The sequence below is a fragment of the Diaphorina citri genome, unplaced genomic scaffold (assembly GCF_000475195.1).
Source record: "Diaphorina citri unplaced genomic scaffold, Diaci psyllid genome assembly version 1.1 scaffold652, whole genome shotgun sequence".
NCBI classification, from domain to species: domain Eukaryota; kingdom Metazoa; phylum Arthropoda; class Insecta; order Hemiptera; family Psyllidae; genus Diaphorina; species Diaphorina citri.
Window position 1 is genome coordinate 40,772 of NW_007378085.1, and position 20,736 is coordinate 61,507.

General features: G+C 41.7%; 3 protein-coding genes across 5 annotated transcripts; 2 read left to right on the forward strand and 1 right to left on the reverse strand.

Moving 5' to 3' along the window:
- The first annotated feature begins 752 nt into the window (after positions 1–752).
- Positions 753–9,339, forward strand: LOC103510861 (glutamate receptor ionotropic, kainate 3-like). 2 transcript variants are annotated; one of them, XM_026824808.1, is made up of 8 exons: positions 753–977; positions 1,310–2,005; positions 4,763–5,074; positions 5,313–5,519; positions 6,139–6,333; positions 6,823–7,107; positions 8,358–8,588; positions 9,122–9,339. In XM_026824808.1, exons 2-8 carry the CDS (start codon positions 1,744–1,746, stop codon positions 9,316–9,318), a joined length of 1,689 nt encoding a protein of 562 aa, XP_026680609.1. In that variant the 5' UTR covers positions 753–977; positions 1,310–1,743; the 3' UTR covers positions 9,319–9,339. The 2 variants fall into 2 exon arrangements, with proteins under 2 accessions (XP_026680609.1, XP_026680610.1); XM_026824809.1 differs by having other exon boundaries at positions 1,347–2,005.
- LOC113468134 lies at positions 7,910–10,643 on the forward strand. The gene is made up of 2 exons (XM_026824811.1): positions 7,910–8,082; positions 9,771–10,643. Exon 2 carries the CDS (start codon positions 9,806–9,808, stop codon positions 10,310–10,312), a length of 507 nt encoding a protein of 168 aa, XP_026680612.1. The 5' UTR covers positions 7,910–8,082; positions 9,771–9,805; the 3' UTR covers positions 10,313–10,643.
- Positions 10,644–17,247: 6,604 nt separating this feature from the next.
- LOC103510863 (pre-mRNA-processing factor 19-like) lies at positions 17,248–18,728 on the reverse strand. 2 transcript variants are annotated; one of them, XM_026824814.1, is made up of 2 exons: positions 18,132–18,685; positions 17,248–17,433 (listed from the first exon to the last, which is right to left on the reverse strand). In XM_026824814.1, the coding sequence occupies exons 1-2, from the start codon at positions 18,141–18,143 to the stop codon at positions 17,263–17,265; spliced, it is 183 nt and encodes a 60-aa protein (XP_026680615.1). In that variant the 5' UTR covers positions 18,144–18,685; the 3' UTR covers positions 17,248–17,262. The 2 variants fall into 2 exon arrangements, with proteins under 2 accessions (XP_026680615.1, XP_026680613.1); XM_026824812.1 differs by lacking the exon at positions 17,248–17,433 and adding an exon at positions 17,445–17,683 and having other exon boundaries at positions 18,132–18,728.
- Between the last annotated feature and the right edge of the window lie 2,008 nt (positions 18,729–20,736).

Sequence of the window (20,736 nt, forward strand, 5' to 3'; positions counted from 1 at the left end):
GATTTTCGATTTTCTCAGGACTTTCGTTTTCGGCTCAGGTCGCCCAAACTTTGCAGAGAGGTTCTTTATAAAATGTAGATCTAAACCGAACCTCGAGAAATGTGCGGTTCGACCGTTATTTAGGGCGAAAATTTTGCAAAAGCTCAAAAACATTCGCTTTTCTCAGGACTTTAGTTTTCGGCCCAGGCAACCCAAACATAATTACCGTCTTTTCCTCTACTTGAAGTTGTTTCAAGAATTCACAAATTTCTTGAAATAACTGAGAAATTATTTCGTTCATAAACATACACATTGAGACAAAAATTAAATAATTATGTAGATGTGGAGTGTTCCTATTTTGGAATATTTCTTTGTGTGTTTATTTGTTTACAAAAAAGACACTCTGTTTGTTGAACTCCAAAAATACATAAGGTGTGTGTTTTTATGAATTAAAAAACGAAACAGTGCTGGATACAAGATCTTGGCGCTCGGCAGTGCACTAGGTTTAATAGAGGGAACTCTAACTGCTAAGGAGTCTTATCATCCCGAAAGCGAAGAGAGGAGGACAGGATAGGAGAAAGTCAGCCGTTCCGAGCACCGACTACAAGGTATCAAAACCGAAGATCAAACAGAGAAATTTTCTGCAGGGAAACAAACACAGCAAAAACGGGAGAAGGGCTGCCGAGGCCAAGGGGTCCCAAGCCGCCAAATCCTCAAATCACTCTCCACCACTGTCAACGCAGAGACACCACGGAGTGGGAAAAAATATTGTCAAGGGTCCAAAACTTGGGGAATTCTAATATCCGTACGGATGGGACGGGGGAAAAGGGGAAGAACTATGCAAAGCGGTGGATAGTGCCCGTCATCGTGAAACGAAGCGTGGTTTAATTTTATCTCTCAGATGTGGCGAGGGTCTCAGTTTCCCAACTGAGAGAAATCTCAGTGATTTCGGAACAATTATTTCGTCTATTGACGAGATTTTTGTGTTGTTTTTGTGGGTAATTGGTGTTTTCTTGAACTTTTTTGGTGTTTTCCGCGTGCTTTCTTAGTCTTCTTACGCTTTTGGAGTGCGTTTTACACAGGACTTGGTCCTCTAACCTTCTGATAAATATTTAAGTATTTATCGACTGATGGATCTCTACTACCGTCATATTTTATGAGGATTTTCAATGTTATATCTAAATTCCACATGTTTGGTAGCGTCGTGTTTTATAAACTTTCCGAGAGCGTTTAACATCAAGGTCTTTCCCCTCGTGACTTTTGAGTTTTAAAAGTTGTGACTTTATATCACCGGTTGATTTAAAAAAGCTCGTTCTGTTCTGAGGGACAGAGACCATAAAACTTACTCCGCTGGACTGTCTTGAAAGACAACAATTTAGTTTGATCCCAATAAATGTACCATGAAATTTGATTCAATAAATATGAACAACGGTTTTTCTGGACGTTAAAACTTGTAGTAATGAACGCCATCAATAAACATATTTTCTAAGTACATTTGAATAGTTTCTCTCAAATAATAATTTCACTGTACATATTTATACATTGATACAGTGCAATAAAATAGAAGTTGAATAAAAATGGCGTCAAATGGAACCAATCAAAAGAACAATTCAGGCAAACTTTTCTGTGTAATAAAGAGAAATAAAGAGGTGCAATTATAGCAGCTTTTTTTGACAATAGTGAGTTAAGTTCAAGTTCCAAAATTTAACAGAAAAGAGAGAAAATAGTTAAAAAGGCCCCATAAGGGGTGAAAAAGCTGAAGTCATGTTTCGACCATGGTTCTATTTCCTTCTCCTTTCGCTTTTCGCGCAATCTGCCCTGTCGCTACCGCCGGTCATCAAAATAGGCGGCCTTTTCGATTCGTCCCCCATCGATGCCGTGAATGAGAAAGTGTTTATGAAGGCCATAGAGAGGGTGAATGACGAAGAACTGCTGGGGGAGACCAAGCTGGTTGGACTGACCATGCGGGTGCCAGAACTCATGAGCTTCCAGGTGGAGAGGAGCGTTTGTGAACTCATCAAGAAAGGTAAGACACAATTAATAGAGAATTTCTGCAACCAAAATTAGCGTCCCGTTAACTGAACTTTTTAACGTATTCAACGAAAACTCGTTTCTGCACAGTTTTCGTCAAATAACGTTAAAGAGTTCAGTTAACGGGACGCTAATTTTGGTTGCAAAAACTCTCTATTACGATTCTAATAGAGGAGTCATAGGTAAACTTTTTCCTAATATAGGGGATAACGATTTCTCCATTTTAATTGGGAAAGTTTTTACCGTACTTTATTGTATTTTGTGAGTCACATAGATGAGGATGAAGTCACACAGACCACACGAGTCTAATATAGCAGTTATTTCATTGCTACGCAATAGAAACGGCGGTGAAACACTTATCTTTTCGGGAGGATAAACAAGGTAGATTCTTAGAAGGTTAACCCATCATTTAGGACTGTTTGACCACACGAGTCTAATATAGCAGTTATTTCATTGCTACGAAATAGAAACGGCGGTGAAACACTTATCTTTTCGGGAGGATAAACAAGGTAGATTCTTAGAAGGTTAACCCATCATTTAGGACTGTTTGCCTCGACACCTGAGCCTTAAAGTGGGCTTTTTGTGAATGGAGTTGTACAAGATATATTTTATTATTTTCTGTTCGACTCCAGGTATCAGCATCCTGTACAAGAAGCCCAAGAAGATGCCACCCAGCATGTTCTCGTTCCTGTCTCCCTTCACCTTTTCTGTTCGACTCCAGGTATCAGCATCCTGTACAAGAAGCCCAAGAAGATGCCACCCAGCATGTTCTCGTTCCTGTCTCCCTTCAGCGAGGGGGTTTGGATCTACGTGATCGCCGCCTACATCGGTGTATCCGTTCTGTTCTTCCTCATGGCCCGCATTTCCCCGTACGAGTGGACCAATCCGTACCCCTGTATCGAGGAACCGGAAGAGCTGGAGAACCAGTTCAGTTTCAGCAACTCCTTCTGGTTTACGATCGGCTCGCTGATGCAGCAGGGCTCGGAGATAGCCCCGATCGCCGTGTCCACACGAATGATGGCAGGTAAGTCTAAAAACAGTGGATCAGAGTTTGCTCCACTGTTAGTATAGTATAGATATAGACCTTTTTGCTCTCAGCTCTATGAGATTTGAAGTCTTCGCTTCCCTCTAGGTGTTCGATGCTCTTTGCCCTATGCTCTCCGCTCCTTAGACCTTTTTGCTCTCAGCTCTATGAGATTTGAAGTCTTCGCTTCCCTCTAGGTGTTCGATGCTCTTTGCCCTATGCTCTCCGCTCCGCTCTGTTTTTAGCATCATAATGAGAGCTCTAAGCTCTCTACGGGTTAAGTTAATTGGTATTGAATTGAGTTAAAATATTTTCCTTTGTTTTATTTTACGTCATAGTTGAAAAAAAAAACACCTAACACTCCGAGTTCCAATACCAAGCAAAATAAGATGTTTCGGGACTCTGTGGTGCCAGTCATACGACTAACGTTGCACTCGATTCTGTTTTCAGCATCATAATGAGAGCTCTAAGCTCTCTACGGGTTAAGTTAATTGGTATTGAATTGAGTTGAAATATTTTCCTTTGTTTTATTTTACGTCACAGTTGAAAAAAAAAACACACCTAACACTCCGAGTTCCAATACCAAGCAAAATAAGATGTTTCGGGACTCTGTGGTGCCAGTCATACGACTAACGTTGCACTCGACGTGCTAATCTAGTGACATTTCTCTTAACCCTTCAGGTATCTGGTGGTTCTTCACCCTCATCATGGTTTCTCAAAGTGTTAATGTGTAATGTTTTATATTCTTTATTTAATAATATCAAGGAAATACAAATAGAAGAGGATCCTTCCTAAGCCAACAATACTTCTAAGAAGGATATTATTACAGGATACTCCTGTCTTTCTTATCTCATCTTTCCCTTCTTATCTTAACCCTTCAGGTATCTGGTGGTTCTTCACCCTCATCATGGTTTCTCAAAGTGTTAATGTGTAATGTTTTACATTCTTTATTTAATAATATCAAGGAAATACAAATAGAAGAGGATCCTTCCTAAGCCAACAATGCTTCTAAGAAGGATATTATTACAGGATACTCCTGTCTTTCTTATCTCATCTTTCCCTTCTTATCTTAACCCTTCAGGTATCTGGTGGTTCTTCACCCTCATCATGGTTTCGTCGTACACGGCTAATCTGGCCGCCTTTCTGACCGTGGAAACGCATCAGTCCCCCTTCTCCGACGTAGAAGAGCTGGAGAAGCAGACTACCATCAAGTACGGTGCCAAGAGTGACGGGTCCACGCAGAACTTCTTCATGACTTCAACCAATGAGGTGTACCAGCGGATGTGGGCCTACATGTCCACCCATTATGCTGAGGTGATGCCAGACTCCAACGAAGCAGGTGAAACTGATAACCACTATTAAGTGTGACCCGTATCTCGTAGATTAAAGAAAAAAAGTACTCAGGTAGATTTGTTGGGGGAAAATGGGTACTAAATGAGGATGAAACTGATAACCACTATTAAGTGTGACCCGTATCTCGTAGAATAAAGAAAAAAAGTACTCAGGTAGATTTATTGGGGGAAAATGGGTACTACAAGCATTCGACCAATCCGCAGGCTGCATCGCTATCTTCGGGCCGCGCTCCGCAATGACCACGCCCATCGTCGAGTCCGTATGCGACACAACCACTATTAAGTGTGACCCGTATCTCGTAGATTAAAGAAAAAAAGTACTCAGGTAGATTTGTTGGGGGAAAATGGGTACTAAAAGCATTCGACCAATCCGCAGGCTGCATCGCTATCTTCGGGCCGCGCTCCGCAATGACCACGCCCATCGTCGAGTCCGTATGCGACACCAAGGAGATCCCGCACATACAGACGCGCTGGGACCATGCGACCCCGCGCGGCTCTTGTAGCGTCAACCTCTACCCGGATGCGAACGTCTTGGCGCATGCGTTGGTCGACGTCGTGCGATCTGCCGGATGGAAACACTTCACCATCGTGTACTACGACAACGACGGACTGTTCCGCGTCAAGAAACTGCTCGAGATGTACAATAACAAGGGCCACACGATTATCGTACGCAAACTGAGCGACGATGGTGAGTCCAGACATTTGTTTCGCAACATTTACGCAACTGTTGCAAAACAGATGTTTCCGATGTGTACTAGGCATTACACACGTCATAGGGAACTCGAGATTTTATGTCCATGTTATAGGGAACTCAAGATGCTATGTCTATTTTCAAAGAAACTCAAGATATTTGGTCTATTTTCAAGGAAACTCAAGATATTCTGTCCATTTTCTAGGGAACTCAAGATATTATGTCTATTTTCTAGGGAACTTTCGGCCCACACTCCGTCGCATCAAGCAGCAGAAGCAGACGTTCATTCTCATCGATGTCCCCACGGATATTCTGCACGAGGTTCTGAAGCAAGCGCAGCAAATCGGTCTGATGAGCTCCGAACAGAACTTCATCATCAATAATCTAGACATGCACACAGTCGACCTCGAACCGTTCATGTACAGTGGCACCAACATCTCAGGTAAAATCAAACAAACCTAATCTTTGGATGTTTGAAGAAGGTTTGTTATACCAATACCAGAAGTCACAAAAGATCTAGTCAGGTCGCAGTGACCAAGGGCGTTTATTGCAGGCGATGGCCCTACTTATACCAATACCAATGTATGAACAAAGTTGGCAGTATGTTGGTAGAAAAGACGGGAATCAGGAGGGCAAGAATGCATCTGATATTTGATGCAGCGGGTTGGGTTGGGTTGGCGAGCGTGATAAGGTCGTGTATTGCTGAGGTTGACAATTTTGAAAGATGGAAATCTTTTTAAAGAGGTTTGATGGAGGGAACTGTAGGAACTGTAACTGCTAAGGTCTTATCGTCTCGAAAGCCAAGAGGAAAGGAAGACAGGATAGAAGAAAGCCACCAAACAAACTTGCAACACCCTCCACTTGCAATTTTCAGACGCGAACATCAGCCATTAACTTGCAATTTTCAGGTGTCAACGCCCAGTCTACAAATCTTTCTATTTTTAACGGCTTTCTTTTAAGTGGCAGGGTTCTCCTGGAGGAACTCTTCCACCCAACCACTAGATTTTTCTTTTACTGTGAGCCTTTAAGATATTTCATCAGGAGCATCTTTTTCCTTTCAGGCATCCGAATGGTCAACACTACTTCCCCAAATCTTCTCAAAGCTTTTGACGGCTTCGAAGATGCCACCCCGGACACCATAGCGCTGGAAACCGTGCTTATCTACGACGGTGTATTCCTGCTCGCACAATCCTTGCTCAATATTCCGATGGAACCTGAGCCGGTCAATGTTCGCGAGCGGCGCGCCGACGAGAAAGGTAATCGAACGAACTGGGTTCCAAGTTTTCGGAGGATCCTGCGGATTTTTGCACTTAGTTTGTATGTTTCCTTACTTGGTCCACAATAAAGAGAAAGTTTTTGCAGCCAAAATTAGAGTCCCGTTAATTGAACTCTGCACATGCCCAGAAACGAGTTTCTCCAAATAACGTTAAAGAGTTCCGTTAACGGGACGCTAATTTTGGTTGCAAAAATTCACTACTATCGAACGGTTATTCCACTCATGAAGGAATTTGGAGTCGAGTTTTTCGAGTTTTCAATTCGACAACTTTGGATTCGGTAGGTCTATCAATCCGTTTCGCATAATTCTCAAACGGTTGTTTCGCTATTCAAGAAATTTGACAGACATGCTCCATAAATTTGAGAGATTCCAGTTGGAATTTGACAGAAATGAAATTTGCTCATTAACATTCTAGTACTCGTTGAGTCTCCTCTTCTTGAATTCAGAATATCATTTTTTTTTTCCACAGATGAGGAAGAGGCCAAAGAAGACAAAGGCGGGGAGGGTGAGCCCGCACCGGACGGGGAAAAATCAGACGCTTCCCCGGCGGAAGAAACCAGCTCGGGCGATGAAGAGCCTCCCACGTGCGAGAACGACATCGCATGGCCTCACGGGTACACGATAATTAACGATATCAAGCTGAACACTCTGCCACGGGGGTTGTCCGGGCCAATTCGGTTCGACCATCAGGGGTTTCGGACCAGCTTCCAGTTGGAATTGACGCGTCTCACCGAAGAGGGGATCCAAGGGATAGGTGAGTGAGGAATATCACATAGTATTGTCAAATTTAGTTTTAAGACCGTTGTAAAACTAATTATATCAAAAATAAAGTCGAAATTACATAAATTACTAGTAGCTTTACAACATTACTTATGACATCTAATAAGGTCGAGTTTTACCACCGTGGATTGTATCAGGATTGAGTTCGATCCTCGTTTCATCTCAATTCCGAGTTGGTAAACCCCAGCATATTATTATTATTATGTTAAGGCGGGTAGGAACTGTAACTGCTAAGGTCTTATCGTCTCGAAAGCCAAGAGGAAAGGAAGACAGGATAGAAGAAAGCCATCAAACAAACTTGCAACACCCTCCACTTGCAATTTTCAGACGCGAACATCAGCCACTCACTTGCAATTTTCAGGTGTCAACGCCCAGTCTACAAATCTTTCTATTTTTAACGGCTTTCTTTTAAGTGGCAGGGTTCTCCTGGAGGATCTTCCTCTGGATTTCTAGTTTTTCCATTTGTTTTCCAATATAGTCCTCATCTCTTCTTTCTAGGTGACCAAACCATCTCATTCTACTTTATTTTTTATTACTTTATTTTTATTCTTTAAGAATAAAAGAGCGTTATTTAATTCATAGCAACGAAACATCGCAATAAGTAAGCATTTAAACAACTGCTATATTAGACAATACTTCCCATTTAGGTACTGGGATGGTGGGATTCGAACCCGGAACCTTCTGTATGGCAAACGAGGGCGTTACCGCTGGGCTAACCGTGCCCTCAGAATGAATGAAATTTATGAAAAGTACAAACTCATTTGTCAATAATTTAACTTTTTTTGTGTCCATCAACCCTTGTAGGAACGGGGCAAGCTCGAGGCGCTCAAAAACAAGTGGTGGAAGGAAAAGGGAGCGGGGACCTGTCATGCGGAGGAGTCAGGGGACGGAGACACCGAAGGGTTAACACTGGCTAACGTCGGAGGTGTGTTTGTGGTGCTGGTTCTGGGTAAGTAGCTTTTATATCTAATTAAAAATTTTAACCCATTTCCCATGTTAAATTTGGACCGATTCCAATCTTTTCCAATTAGTGTAGGAGTTCAAGTCATAAAATTTGGTAAGGATAATCAGAGGATTTCTGGCAAGCATTCGTGCTTAAGACAATTCAAAAGGAAGTTTGGCCATTAAATTTTGGGCCGCAGCATTAAGTTTTGGGACGCAACAGTAGGCTACTATTACTATGGTTGCAACCGTTAAGTTTTTTCTCCTCAACGTGATTTTCAGCCAAATGGTCGCCGAAGGAGCGCATCAAATTCTACAACGAAGGCCCCACCGGTGATTTCTCCAACACAACGTTTCGCATCGTGATTGCGCTCACGCCACCGTACGGCATGGAAAAGGAATCCGCTGCCCGTCTCACCGGTAACGATCGCTACGAGGGGTATGCGGTGGATCTGATCCATGAGCTGAGTCTCCTGTGCAAGTTCAACTATACACTGGAAGTACAGGCTGACAGTAAGTTGGTGGTTTGCTTGCTTTCCGTGTCCGTGAGATAGACATGATCTCATGGTTTTAAAAGGATTGTGGGATTTCAAACCCCCTTGGACGACCACAGAAACAATATCTGGAATTGTTGATAGAAAAGATGGGAAATCGCAGCCTGACAGTAAGCTGACGGAAAATACTTTTGCAGGCTGACAGTAAGTTGGTGGTGGAAAAGAGAGAAAATTGAACGGCAAGAATACAACTGATGCAGGGCCATATCCAGGATTTTGTAGAGAGGGGGGAGAGTAAAACAGTGATGTACCAGGGGCGAGGGGGGGTTTCCCTCTTTTGGCGTGAAAGCGCCTGGTCTTAATCATAGAAGGGGGAGAGTAAAACAGTGATGTACCAGGGGCGAGGGGGGGTTTCCCTCTTTTGGCGTGAAAGCGCCTGGTCTTAATCATAGAAAATCAGAGGGGAAACTTTTGGAGTGTGGACTCCTACTATTGACTCACTATCCTCTTGATTAATACTATGCTGCGAGTGATGTTTTTGCTTCCCCACAGGCAAGGGCGGCAGCTGGGACAACAAGACGCAAAGATGGAACGGTATGATTGGCAAAGTTCTGTATGGGGAGGCTGACTTGGCCATCACAGATTTGACCATCACGCGAGATCGAGAAAGCGTTGTGGACTTCACCATGCCTTTTATGAATCTGGGTAAGACATTTGTAACAACGGATGCCCTTTATGAATCTGGGTAAGAGATTTATAACAACGGAGTTCTTATCGTCCCGAAGAAAAGTCTCTTCTTGCCCATCTGATGAGAGGCTACGGGATGGGGATGCTACGACACAGGTCACACAGACAAGACAATTCAAAAGGAAGTTTGGCCATTAAATTTTGGGCCGCAGCATTAAGTTTTGGGACGCAACAGTAGGCTACTATTACTATGGTCAAATTCTCATATTATATTGAGGAATGAGGATAACATCATTGAACCCACGCCCTCCTGTTTATCAGGCGAGCGTCTTGACCACTACACCACCGAGGCAAATGGGTATATCAATATTTTAATTTAAAAATCATTTCAAATTCATTTTAACAGTAACAATGTTGTCTGAGAAGTATACCGTGTCGTTTCGGCAACCCAAAATTTGAGCAGTCCGTCAATAAGTTTTACTGATTGTTTCACTCTCAATTCGTTTCTCCACAGGCATCTTCTTCTCCATTTTCGTCGCCTTCATCGAAATGTTCTACAACCTCTGGTCCACGGCGCACAAGAAGAAGGTCTCCTTCAAGAAGGAATTCCTCGAGGAGTGGTCCTTCATCTCGCGCTGTCACGGGTCCACGAAGCGCGTCCGTCGCTACGACCAAGACTCCGCCTCTTCGGGCGGGGAAGAGGAGTCCAGCCCGGCCAAACGCGGAGGCGGGAAGAAGGAATCCGCGGGCGGGAAGAGCACCGCTAGCCGGGCGAATTTACAGATGATCGAGACGGGGGATTTGCTGGCGCTGACGCCGCGCTCGAAGACCGCGAGCCGGAACAACGTTCACCAGATCGGGGAAAACGGAGCGTCGCGGAACAATATTAACCTCGCGGGCCGTGAACCATTCCCGGAGCCTAAACGCAACGGCCTGCCCGGGATGGAACCTAGGACACTTTCGCGGAACAATATAAACCTTGGGATGGAACCTAGGACACTTTCCCGGAATAATATACACGTTGGGATGGAGCCTAAGGGGGGGATCACGGAATGACGTGCATATGATTGGGTTTGAGCCGATTGTAACGGAGGCCCCGAGTGGAGGGCGGGAGAAAAAGAAGAAGCGCAGAGCCGCTAGGAATTCAACGGAGACCGATATTTGAGATTAATCTCGTTACTTTAACTGTCGATGTTTTAAATTGTCAACTTTCGTTGATTTGTTTAAAGACGTTCATCTCACATGTTTTTCCCTCCTCCATGCCTTTTCTACGTGACCTTCATGCCTTTTCTACGTGACCTTCTTAATCTTGCTTTTCTATCTTCCTACTAGCCCTTCTAGAAATAAGTTCGTGCCATCCAAATGTAATACAACTGACACTTATAACCCCCATGACTTTTTATTTAACAATAACTTATTCTTCTTCTAATTCCTTGGAAAGAAATTTATTTTTAATTCTCGGCAGAAGTTCAAGCGTTCGAATTTTACTGAACCGAAAATTGAAAACTGGATTGAATATCTATTAAAAAAAATGAAAACTGCTGATAAAGTGAGAAGTGAACAACCGAGCTGATTGGAAAAGGCTGATGAAAAATAAAATGTCGACACCGTCTGAACGGGAATAAAGCTAAGCATTACCTATATTACATTGAAATAGAGAACTTTTCTAACAAAACTCCTGTGTGCGGAGTGCAGTATGTAGGACTGATGCGCCCATATAGCAAAGCAAAAGAAGACCTATTAGAAAAGATTGGTTTTTGCCGACATTTGGTTTTGGCTACAAAAATTCTACGAGTGGGATTCACTTCTCACTCAAGCTTTGCTATTTTTTTATCAAGTTATTTTAGACTGGTTTACTCTCTGTTTAAAGATCCCCAGCTAGACCAAGCTGGTATAAACCCTGTTCAAAATCCCCCAGCCAGACTGTTACATAAACCTTGATTAATTTTGAGACTTGAAAAGAAGAAAATAAAAACAAATTTCAACCCAAGGAATTACTCAGAATTACTATGATCTTGTGTCCCCTATTTCAGTCTCACCGGTAACCAAACCCAAACCACCACAGGCCACAAGTATTCCTGCCATTTTGAAAATGCTCCAGGATGAATGGGATGCCATCATGTTGCATTCATTCACTCAGCGGCAACAGTTGCAGACAGCTCGGCAAGAACTATCTCATGCTCTCTATCAGCATGATGCAGCTTGCCGAGTCATAGCGAGGCTTACTAAGGAGGTTACAGCTGCTAGGGAAGCATTGGCTACTCTCAAACCCCAGGCTGGTATTGCCACACCCACCACTATTCCACAGCCGGTGAGTGATGAAAACTGTGGGTTAACACCTCAAGAAATCATGCGATATATTTGTCTCAGATTCTCAGAATGCTAAATCTTTGTGTTTATTTTATGAAGCAGGTAGGTTTTTCTTTATTTGCTTTCGGGACGATAAGATGTCAGCAGTTACAGTGTCCAGTAAACAAATGCAAAAATCCACAACGAGGCAGGTAGGTTTTTCTTTATTTGCTTTCGGGACGATAAGATGTCAGCAGTTACAGTGTCCAGTAAACAAATGCAAAAATCCACAACAATGTAAAAGCGACTTCCCTTTTTGTGTTTAACCTAACCCTTTAATAACAGTAGTCACTGTTTGTAAGAGCTCCTTTTAGTAGCAATTTTCCATTGACGTGACTTCTGAACAAGTACCCAGTTTCCTTCACTTGCAATTTTCAGACGCGAACATCATAAATTACTTGCAATTTTGAGGTGTTATTGAAATTTAAATTGTCGAACCGTTTTGACCTGTATTGAAACGTTTTGACTTGTATTGAAATAATAATGGTATTATTGACTATAATGATTCAAGTATTTCCACGTACAAACACCCCCAATTTTCAGGTGTAAATCGTGTAAACGATAACGACGACTACGCGTTTCTCATGGAGTCGACGTCGATTGAGTACGAGATTGAGCGCAAGTGTAACCTCACCCAGGTCGGGGGTCTGTTGGACAGCAAGGGCTACGGGATTGCCATGCGGAAGAACCAGTGGTTCCGCGACAAACTCAACTACTATGTACTCACGCTACAGGTAAAGTAGATTCTATAGGTACTTTCGGAGTATTTTATTTTATTATTATTATTATTATTATTTTTTTTAACATTAATTTGAAGGTCATGTTTCCAGAAGATTGTTAATCTACCAGTTGGTGAGTTGTTAATAATGTGCTTGTTTACACTGCTCGAATGGGACCAAAGAGTCCCTATAACCCAGTAGTAGACTACTACTATTCTTGTGGTAAAGTTCTCATACAATATGAGACCCTTGTAAGTGCTAGGCCGCTAGTTCGATTTCCGCCTGGGCGAATTTTATCCTGAACGGATAATGTTCGTTCTTGAAACAGCTGGGTTTCTCCTATCCTGTTGTTCTCTCTTCGATTTTGGGATGATGAGACCTTAGCAATTACAGTTCCCTCTATGCAATCCTCTTCAAAAAAAAATCTTGTACAATGTTGATGATGAAATGATCACCTGCTAAAAAACCCTTTATTAGCAGGTGAGCACCTTGACCACTACACTACTGTGGCAGAACTTACCCCATAACCTTGACTTCAATAGTTTTAAATGCTTTTAAAATTAACACAAAGCTTTAGCACTCTGAGAATCTGAGACAAATATATGGCATGATTTCTCGAGATGTTAACCCACAGTTTTCATCAAACACTCACCGGCTGTGGAATAGTGGTGGGTGTGGCAATACCAGCCTGGGGTTTGAGAGTAGCCAACGCTTCCCTAGCAGCTGTAACCTCCTTAGTAAGCCTTGCTATGACTCGGCAAGCTGCATCATGCTGATAGAGAGCATGAGATAGTTCTTGCCGAGCTGTCTGCAACTGTTGCCGCTGAGTGAATGAATGCAACATGATGGCATCCCATTCATCCTGGAGCATTTTCAAAATGGCAGGAATACTTGTGGCCTGTGGTGGTTTGGGTTTGGTTACCGGTGAGACTGAAATAGGGGACACAAGATCATAGTAATTCTGAGTAATTCCTTGGGTTGAAATTTGTTTTTATTTTCTTCTTTTCAAGTCTCAAAATTAATCAAGGTTTATGTAACAGTCGGGCTGGGGGATTTTGAACAGGGTTTATACCAGCTTGGTCTAGCTGGGGATCTTTAAACAGGGAGTAGACCAGTCTAAAATAACTTGATAAAAAAAAATAGCAAAGCTTGAGTGAGAAGTGAATCCCACTCATAGAATTTTTGTAGCCAAAACCAAATGTCGGCCCAAAGCCATCAAGGGCTGTTTGAAAGACAAAAAAAAAAAAATACTAATGGTCAAATTATGTGCAACCCTGATTAACTTACCTTTGATATCTATCAACTGTTCAAGTGTCAATCTCTCTGCATTTATAGGGTCTGTTCCATTTTCTTTTATGTACTTCTCAATAAGTCTTTTCTCAAACACAGAGCCGGATATGGGGGATACCACAGGATGCTCTGGTACCTCATTGGACACTAGGGAATGAAGGATACAATGTTATTATAATGGCTAAGTACAAAGTACAAAGTACAAAGTAATCCTTTGCATAACAAAAACAGGATCTCATGCCATGCAGATGCCCAATATGTTAGTAGAACCCTAGTAAACAAGGAAGATATGGGGGATACCACAGGATGCTCTGGTACCTCATTGGACACTAGGGAATAAAGGATACAATGTTATTATAATGGCTAAGTACAAAGTAATCCTTTGCATAACAAAAACAGGATCTCATGCCATGCAGATGCCCAATATGTTAGTAGAACCCTAGTAAACAAGGATCCTATAGAGTAGTATAGAGCAGTGTTTCTTAATTGGTGTTCCGCGGAACCTAGGGGTTCCGCGGAACCTAGGGGTTCCGCGAGCTGACGGGAAGGGTTCCGCGAGATATTTTGGAAAAATCATACACTATGTTGTATTCTATCGAATAATAAATGATGAACACACTATTTTATTTACATTGATTAACTGGCCTTTTTATTGTAGAACATAAAACACGAATAATAAATGATGAACACACTATTTTATTTACATTGATTAACTGGCCTTTTTATTGTAGAACATAAAACACAAAATCATTTACACCAAAAACAAAATCTTTTTCTACTTTTTACATCCTCGCTCCTCTGACTTCCAGCCTCATGGTTTTATGACTGACCTCATGGTCTCTTGTGATTTGCTGACGTCATGGTCTCTTGTGATTGGCTAATGACAGAATGCGGAAGTAAAACATGATACATGATAGGTAGATAGGTAGATATTATCACATGATAGGTAGATATTATCACATGTCCCCTTTTACAAAAGAAAAGCTTTAGCTTTTGCTTGAGCCCTCCATGACAAAATCATTAAACCGGCTAGGTTTTCTCAAAATGCTCCTAGGACGTAGAGGTGGCATTTTCTCACTAACATTATTGTCATCAAATCTAAGACTGCGTTGAGGATGTGGAGTTTCAGGTCGTGAAAATCTTGAAACAGGAGTTTTTAAAATGTGTTCCCGATTTCTTTGATAAACTACACCTTCAGGTGTTTTGACTTTATAGCTACGACAAGGAATCACTTCCTCAACAATGGTTGCTGGGACCCAGTTAGCCTTAGGATTCTCTTTGAACATTACTTTATCACCTACCACTACTTTAGGTAACATTCTGGCATTCCTGTCATGATAATGTTTCATTTTAAGGTAAAACACCTACTCACCGTCTTCGTACCGAAAATCGGCATTTTTTTATTTAAGCGCCAAAAATAAGGAAACGTGCCATTTTTGAGAACCCCTGATAATTTTAAATGATTTTTCAGACGATTTGTGTTTAACTTCTCATACATCAAAATCAGCTGATGTTTGTAAACATTGAAAAAAATCAGTTTGAAAATTGTGCTTCGAGAGGAACCTACGTTTTTTCACAATTGTCTGTTTTTTCCCTTAAGAAACTGAGTTTCGTAGCTAAGGTTTGTAGACTGTGTATTGAGTTTTCAAGTGACTTTTTCATTTTTTCTGGACTTAAAACATAATTCTCAATAGATTCAAATGCATTGCAATAATTTTATGTGAATACTTTTTAAATAAATGGTAAAAAAAAGGTGCAGTGCCTTTCCCCTAGTGACAAATAAATTGTTGTTTTCAAATGCTCGGAGTTGACTATTAGGTCAACTTCTTAATTTTTTATTACTTTTGTAGATTTGTCGTAAATTTCATTAAACTTGACTGTTTCATTGTACAAACTTTCAGCTGTTTCAAAATTTTCAATATCACGGAATGACGTGCATATGATTGGGTTTGAGCCGATTGTAACGGAGGCCCCGAGTGGAGGGCGGGAGAAAAAGAAGAAGCGTAAAATTTTGTTGCCGGCGGATTCATTTCCGGTAGGTTTGCGTAAGATTTTGTTTCCGGCATACTTATTTCTGATAAGTTTTCGTAAGAATTTGTTGCTCCTAGATTACTGTTCGGCATATTTGCGAAAAATTCTGTTGACGGTGGATTGTTGTCCGGTATATTGGCTCGAGATTTCTTAGGTGGATTCATTAGGTTTGAGAAGGATTTCAACATTTGGCATACCCTTTGCGTAGTTCCGTTTGGATTTGGGTTACAGACAGGGTGGATACTTGAGTTGACTACTTGAGTGGTTGGATGAATTTTGCTTCGGAGAATAAATGCCTCCCCGGGCAGGGCGAAGATTATTTAACTCAGACGTGTTGAATATTATGGGCGCTAGAAGCATAGGGGGCGGCATAGACAAATTCATGGCAGCAAGGATCATTTCTGATAGAGAGGCGAAGGTTTTCGTTTCTAGACCATTTGCCGGCGTTGTGAGAGAAGAATGTGCTGTCGGCAGATCAATGTCTGGTGCGTTTGGGTAAAATTTTGTTGCCGGCGGATTCATTTCCGGTACGTTTGCGTAAGATTTTGTTTCCGGCATACTTATTTCTGATAAGTTTTCGTAAGAATTTGTTGCTCCTAGATTACTGTCCGGCATATTTGCGTAAAATTCTGTTGACGGTGGATTGTTGTCCGGTATATTGGCTCGAGATTTCGTAGGTGGATTCATTAGGTTTGAGAAGGATTTCAACATTTGGCATACCCTTTGCGTAGTTCCGTTTGGATTTGGGTTGACAGGGTGGATACTTGAGTTGACTACTTGAGTGGTTGGATGAATTTTGCTTCGGAGAATAAATGCCTCCCCGGGCAGGGCGAAGATTCTGTAAAGAGATGGTACTTGTTTAGAAATCACGTCAATGGAAAATTGCTACTGGAGCTGTTACAAATGAGCAGATGTTGGGATTAATACCTAATACCTACTATAATGAATAGTACGCAATAGCAACATTTTCATCAGAAAACATTGTTTCTCAACAATCCAGAAATGTTTGTGCAACAATTATAAACTTTTTTACTCTCCAAACTCATTTCTGAAACATTTTTCGGTAATTATGCAGAAGTCACGTCCGTGGAAAAGAAAAGCTCCTTTTTGTATATAACAATACCTAATATAATGAATAGTACGCACCAGCAACATTTTCATCAGAAAACATTGTTTCTCAACAATCCAGAAATATTTGTGCAACAATTATAAACTTTCTTACTCTCCAAACTCATTTCTGAAACATTTTTCGGTAATTATGCAGAAGTCACGTCCGTGGAAAAGAAAAGCTCCTTTTTGTATATAAAGGTACGCGTACCCCCGGTTGAAAATCGCTGTCCTGGGCAATCGGAAAGAACAAACCAAAACCGAAACTGTGTAGTTAAAACGTAGACCCCATTTTCGTTTGGTCAATAACCAATAGTCATTGAATAAAATAATAGAATAGGCTACTCACTTCACTTGGATGATACACCACACGGGTGACCTTCTTCCTATGGCCTTTCAGAATAGCCACAATTGAAAATCGCTGTCCTGGGCAATCGGAAAGAACAAACCAAAACCGAAACTGTGTAGTTAAAACGTAGACTCCATTTTCGTTTGGTCAATAACCAATAGTCATTGTATAAAATAATAGAATAGGCTACTCACTTCACTTGGATGATACACCACACGGGTGACCTTCTTCCTATGGCCTTTCAGAATAGCCACAACTTGTTCCGTGTCCTTATTGAATACGGTGGCCTGACAATCGTTACCGCCCGTGAGAATCTTGCTCGTGTCTTCAACCTGTCAAACAAACCAATTTATTAGAACAAAAGGATATAAATGGCAGTTTGACTTAGTCAGAATATGTTTATGGGCTCAGTATAAACCCAAGTTCCTTCTTGTACAAGATCATATTAAGTATAAGGTATTCTTTAGGTTTATTTTTGTTTTTATTTTCTACGTTTTTAGTCACAACTTGTTCCGTGTCCTTATTGAACACAGTGGCCTGACAATCGTTACCACCTGTGAGAATCTTGCTCGTGTCTTCAACCTATCAAATAAACCAATTTATTAGAACAAAAATATCTTTTAAAACACGCTTTTTTATATTACAGCATAAAAAATATCTGTCATATTTTTGTATCAACTGAAGATTTGGAGCATCCACTAGCACTAGCATGTTTCATAAAAGCCTCACCTAATAATGAAAGAGCTATGTAGGGTTCGAATTATGGCACATTCCCACTTGTCGGTCGGAAGAGAAAAAAATCGTGTTGTGTGTAGTGGGAACACTGTCATTTAAATTACATTGCCTACAGGACATTCGTAAAAAAATCGGATGAAACTCAAGACAAGTGGGAAATATGGCAGATAAAATCTTTTATTTATTCTGCCATCACCATTCCCCTACAGCTGGAGCCGCTACAACAACAACAAGTAGGAACGGGCCTTTACTGGAGGTGCAAAATTTGAACAACAATTCCTTGGAAAGTACGTACCTGAATATCCATGGCCAATATACCCGGAACACTCGCACTGTGCAGGCCGGCCTGCGAGGACACGTTGCGGAAGGCGCGTAGGTTGTCAGCCGTGCTGAGGTCTTCGGGCGCGGCCCGCGAGCGCTTCTTACGCTCTTGTGTGAGAATGGTGGCCTTGTCCTGGAGTTTGGCCTGGACCTCCTCGGAGATGCCGATCTGTTCCACTGGCTGATTCGGCGTGCCGGCCGCCTCTGCTGCAATGGCCTGCAAGAAGAAAGAAGAATAGGTAATAATGTGCTTGTGCTTAACATAGTTTCTATCACTCCACTATCTTATTATTATGTTATTTGACAAGGTATCTCGTTTCCAGAAGATTGTTAATCTACCAGTTGGTGAGTTGTTAATAATGTGCTTGTTTACACCGCTCGAATGGGACCAAAGAGTCCCTATAACCCAGTAGTAGACTACTACCTACTATTCTTGTGGTAAAGTTCTCATACAATATGAGAGCCTTGTAAGTGTTAGGCCACTAGTTCGATTCCCGCCTGGGCAAATTTTCTGCTGAACGGATAACGTTCGTTCTTGAAACAGCTGGGTTTCTCATATCCTGTTGTTCTCTCTTTGATTTGGGATGATGAGACCTTAGAAAAAAAAGTTTAAAGGCTGACAAAAGCAAATTTTGAATTGGACAGCTTTTCAGTGCAGTACAGTCCAAAAAGGTACTGAATTTTGACCTCAAGGTACTGAATTAATAAATTTTTCAAAAGATACTGTGTGTGTTTAGAACACAGTAGTAATGGTACTCAACAAGCTTGGTATGGGTACCCGGTACTCAATATGATAGTTACAGGGGTTTGTGAGATTAAACCCGGGTACCCAAGGGGTACGCGGAAAAATAAGACCATTAACCCATTCACTCCTCGTGTCCCCCCAGGACATCGTAATCACGGGCTCACCAGACACTCACATTCGCGTGTGGGACGTGGGCACTTCTCAAACCATGCAGCTCATGGCCCACCACACCGGCCCCATTACTGGCCTCTCCATTCACCCGACCGGGGACTACATTTTGAGTACCGCTGAAGACCAGAGCTGGGCGTTCTCCGATATTCGGTCCGGTAGACTTTTGACCCAGGTAAGTGGATTTTCATTTTCCGCCCAGATTTTTCCTTTGAAAAGTCCAATTAAACAACTTTTTTTTTCTAATAGGTCTTCTTTTGCTTTGCTATATGGGCGCATCAGTCCTACATACTGCACTCCGCACACAGGAGTTTTGTTAGAAAAGTCCCCTATTTCAATGTAATATAGTAAATGCTTAGCTTTATTCCCGTTCAGACGGTGTCGACATTTTATTTTTCATCAGCCTTTTCCAATCAGCTCGGTTGTTCACTTCTCACTGTCCATTATCCAGGTTCGCCTATAAAACATAAAGTAGTGCTATGTTAAGGCTCGTTCCCACTTGTCGTTTGGAAAAAAATCGTGTCGTGTGTAGTGGGAACACTCTCATTTAAACTACATTACCTACAGGACATTCGGAAAAATATCGGATGAAACTCACGACAAGACGGAACGGGCCTTAAGTGAAATACACCTTCATCAGAAGCTGGGCCCTATCTGAGGCTCAGGTGTAGGAGCTAGACAGCCCTAAAAGATGGCTTCAGCTTCTACGAGCCTTATTCGAAACAGTTTATGCTTCTCGTACCGCGGACCCTGTTTATAAATCATTCGGGTCCACACTACGCACGGACGAGTGTCCACTGGATCCGCCTTGTCTCTTTTTGTAACACAGAGAGGCTCCCCCTAGTATGGATTGCATATAGGATTCCGACTGCACCAAACTTTCCCCTGTGTCCCCCACGGGACGATTGTGCTCACTGGACATCACACAACTTTCCAAGCTGAAAAAAAACGGGAAATGTTGCCTGCGTCAGTACTTGGTTTAGAAAATTCTCTGGCAATTTTGATTTTTAGCTCGTCCTATAGTGGACGGTGGACGGGACGGGCTATTGTATTCGCTTCGGTGTCGTCTGTCTGTCTGTCCCCATAGAAGGACTTATCCAAACCTGGTCGACCTATATATCAAATTAAAGGTCTTTTTACCAGGAACACGGGAGTGGTGGTGCAAATTTTGTCCAGAGAGCCATAAAGCCAAAAAACTGGTTTTTGGGGGATTTTTTTTTTTTCACATTTTCTCACAAAAATGAGCTCTGATCTTGAAATTTGTCGCGACGACCTATGAACTCAAAGCGAGAAAGTTTTAGATAACAGTTCAGTCGTTATTTTAAGACCGATTTTAGCGTCACCTATGTTAAGCTACGCCGAGCAAGGCCAATAAATGGATGGATGACTTAAACCTTATATGGGAATAAAGGGAGAAGGGGCTCTAGTCTTGATTTCAAATCATTACATGAAAGTAAAATCGAAAAATCGAATCAAGAATAATAATAAACTGAATAGGTACTGAACAAATTAGGTAGGTACATAGGTACTGATTTTCTTTAATCAAGATCGAATAAACCTTAACCTTATATGGGAATAAAGGGAGAAGGGGCTCTAGTCTTGATTTCAAATCATTACATGAAAGTAAAATCGAAAAATCAAATCAAGAATAATAATAAACTGAATA

Coding starts and splice junctions, on each gene's coding strand:
- LOC103510861 (XM_026824808.1), top strand. CDS start 1,744: ATGTTTCGACCATGGTTCTATTTCCTTCTCCTTTCGCTTTTCGCGCAA. Junction 7,108..8,357: donor AGAGGGGATCCAAGGGATAG/GTGAGTGAGGAA, acceptor CGTGATTTTCAG/CCAAATGGTCGCCGAAGGAG. Junction 8,589..9,121: donor ACTGGAAGTACAGGCTGACA/GTAAGTTGGTGG, acceptor GCTTCCCCACAG/GCAAGGGCGGCAGCTGGGAC.
- LOC113468134 (XM_026824811.1), top strand. CDS start 9,806: ATGTTCTACAACCTCTGGTCCACGGCGCACAAGAAGAAGGTCTCCTTC.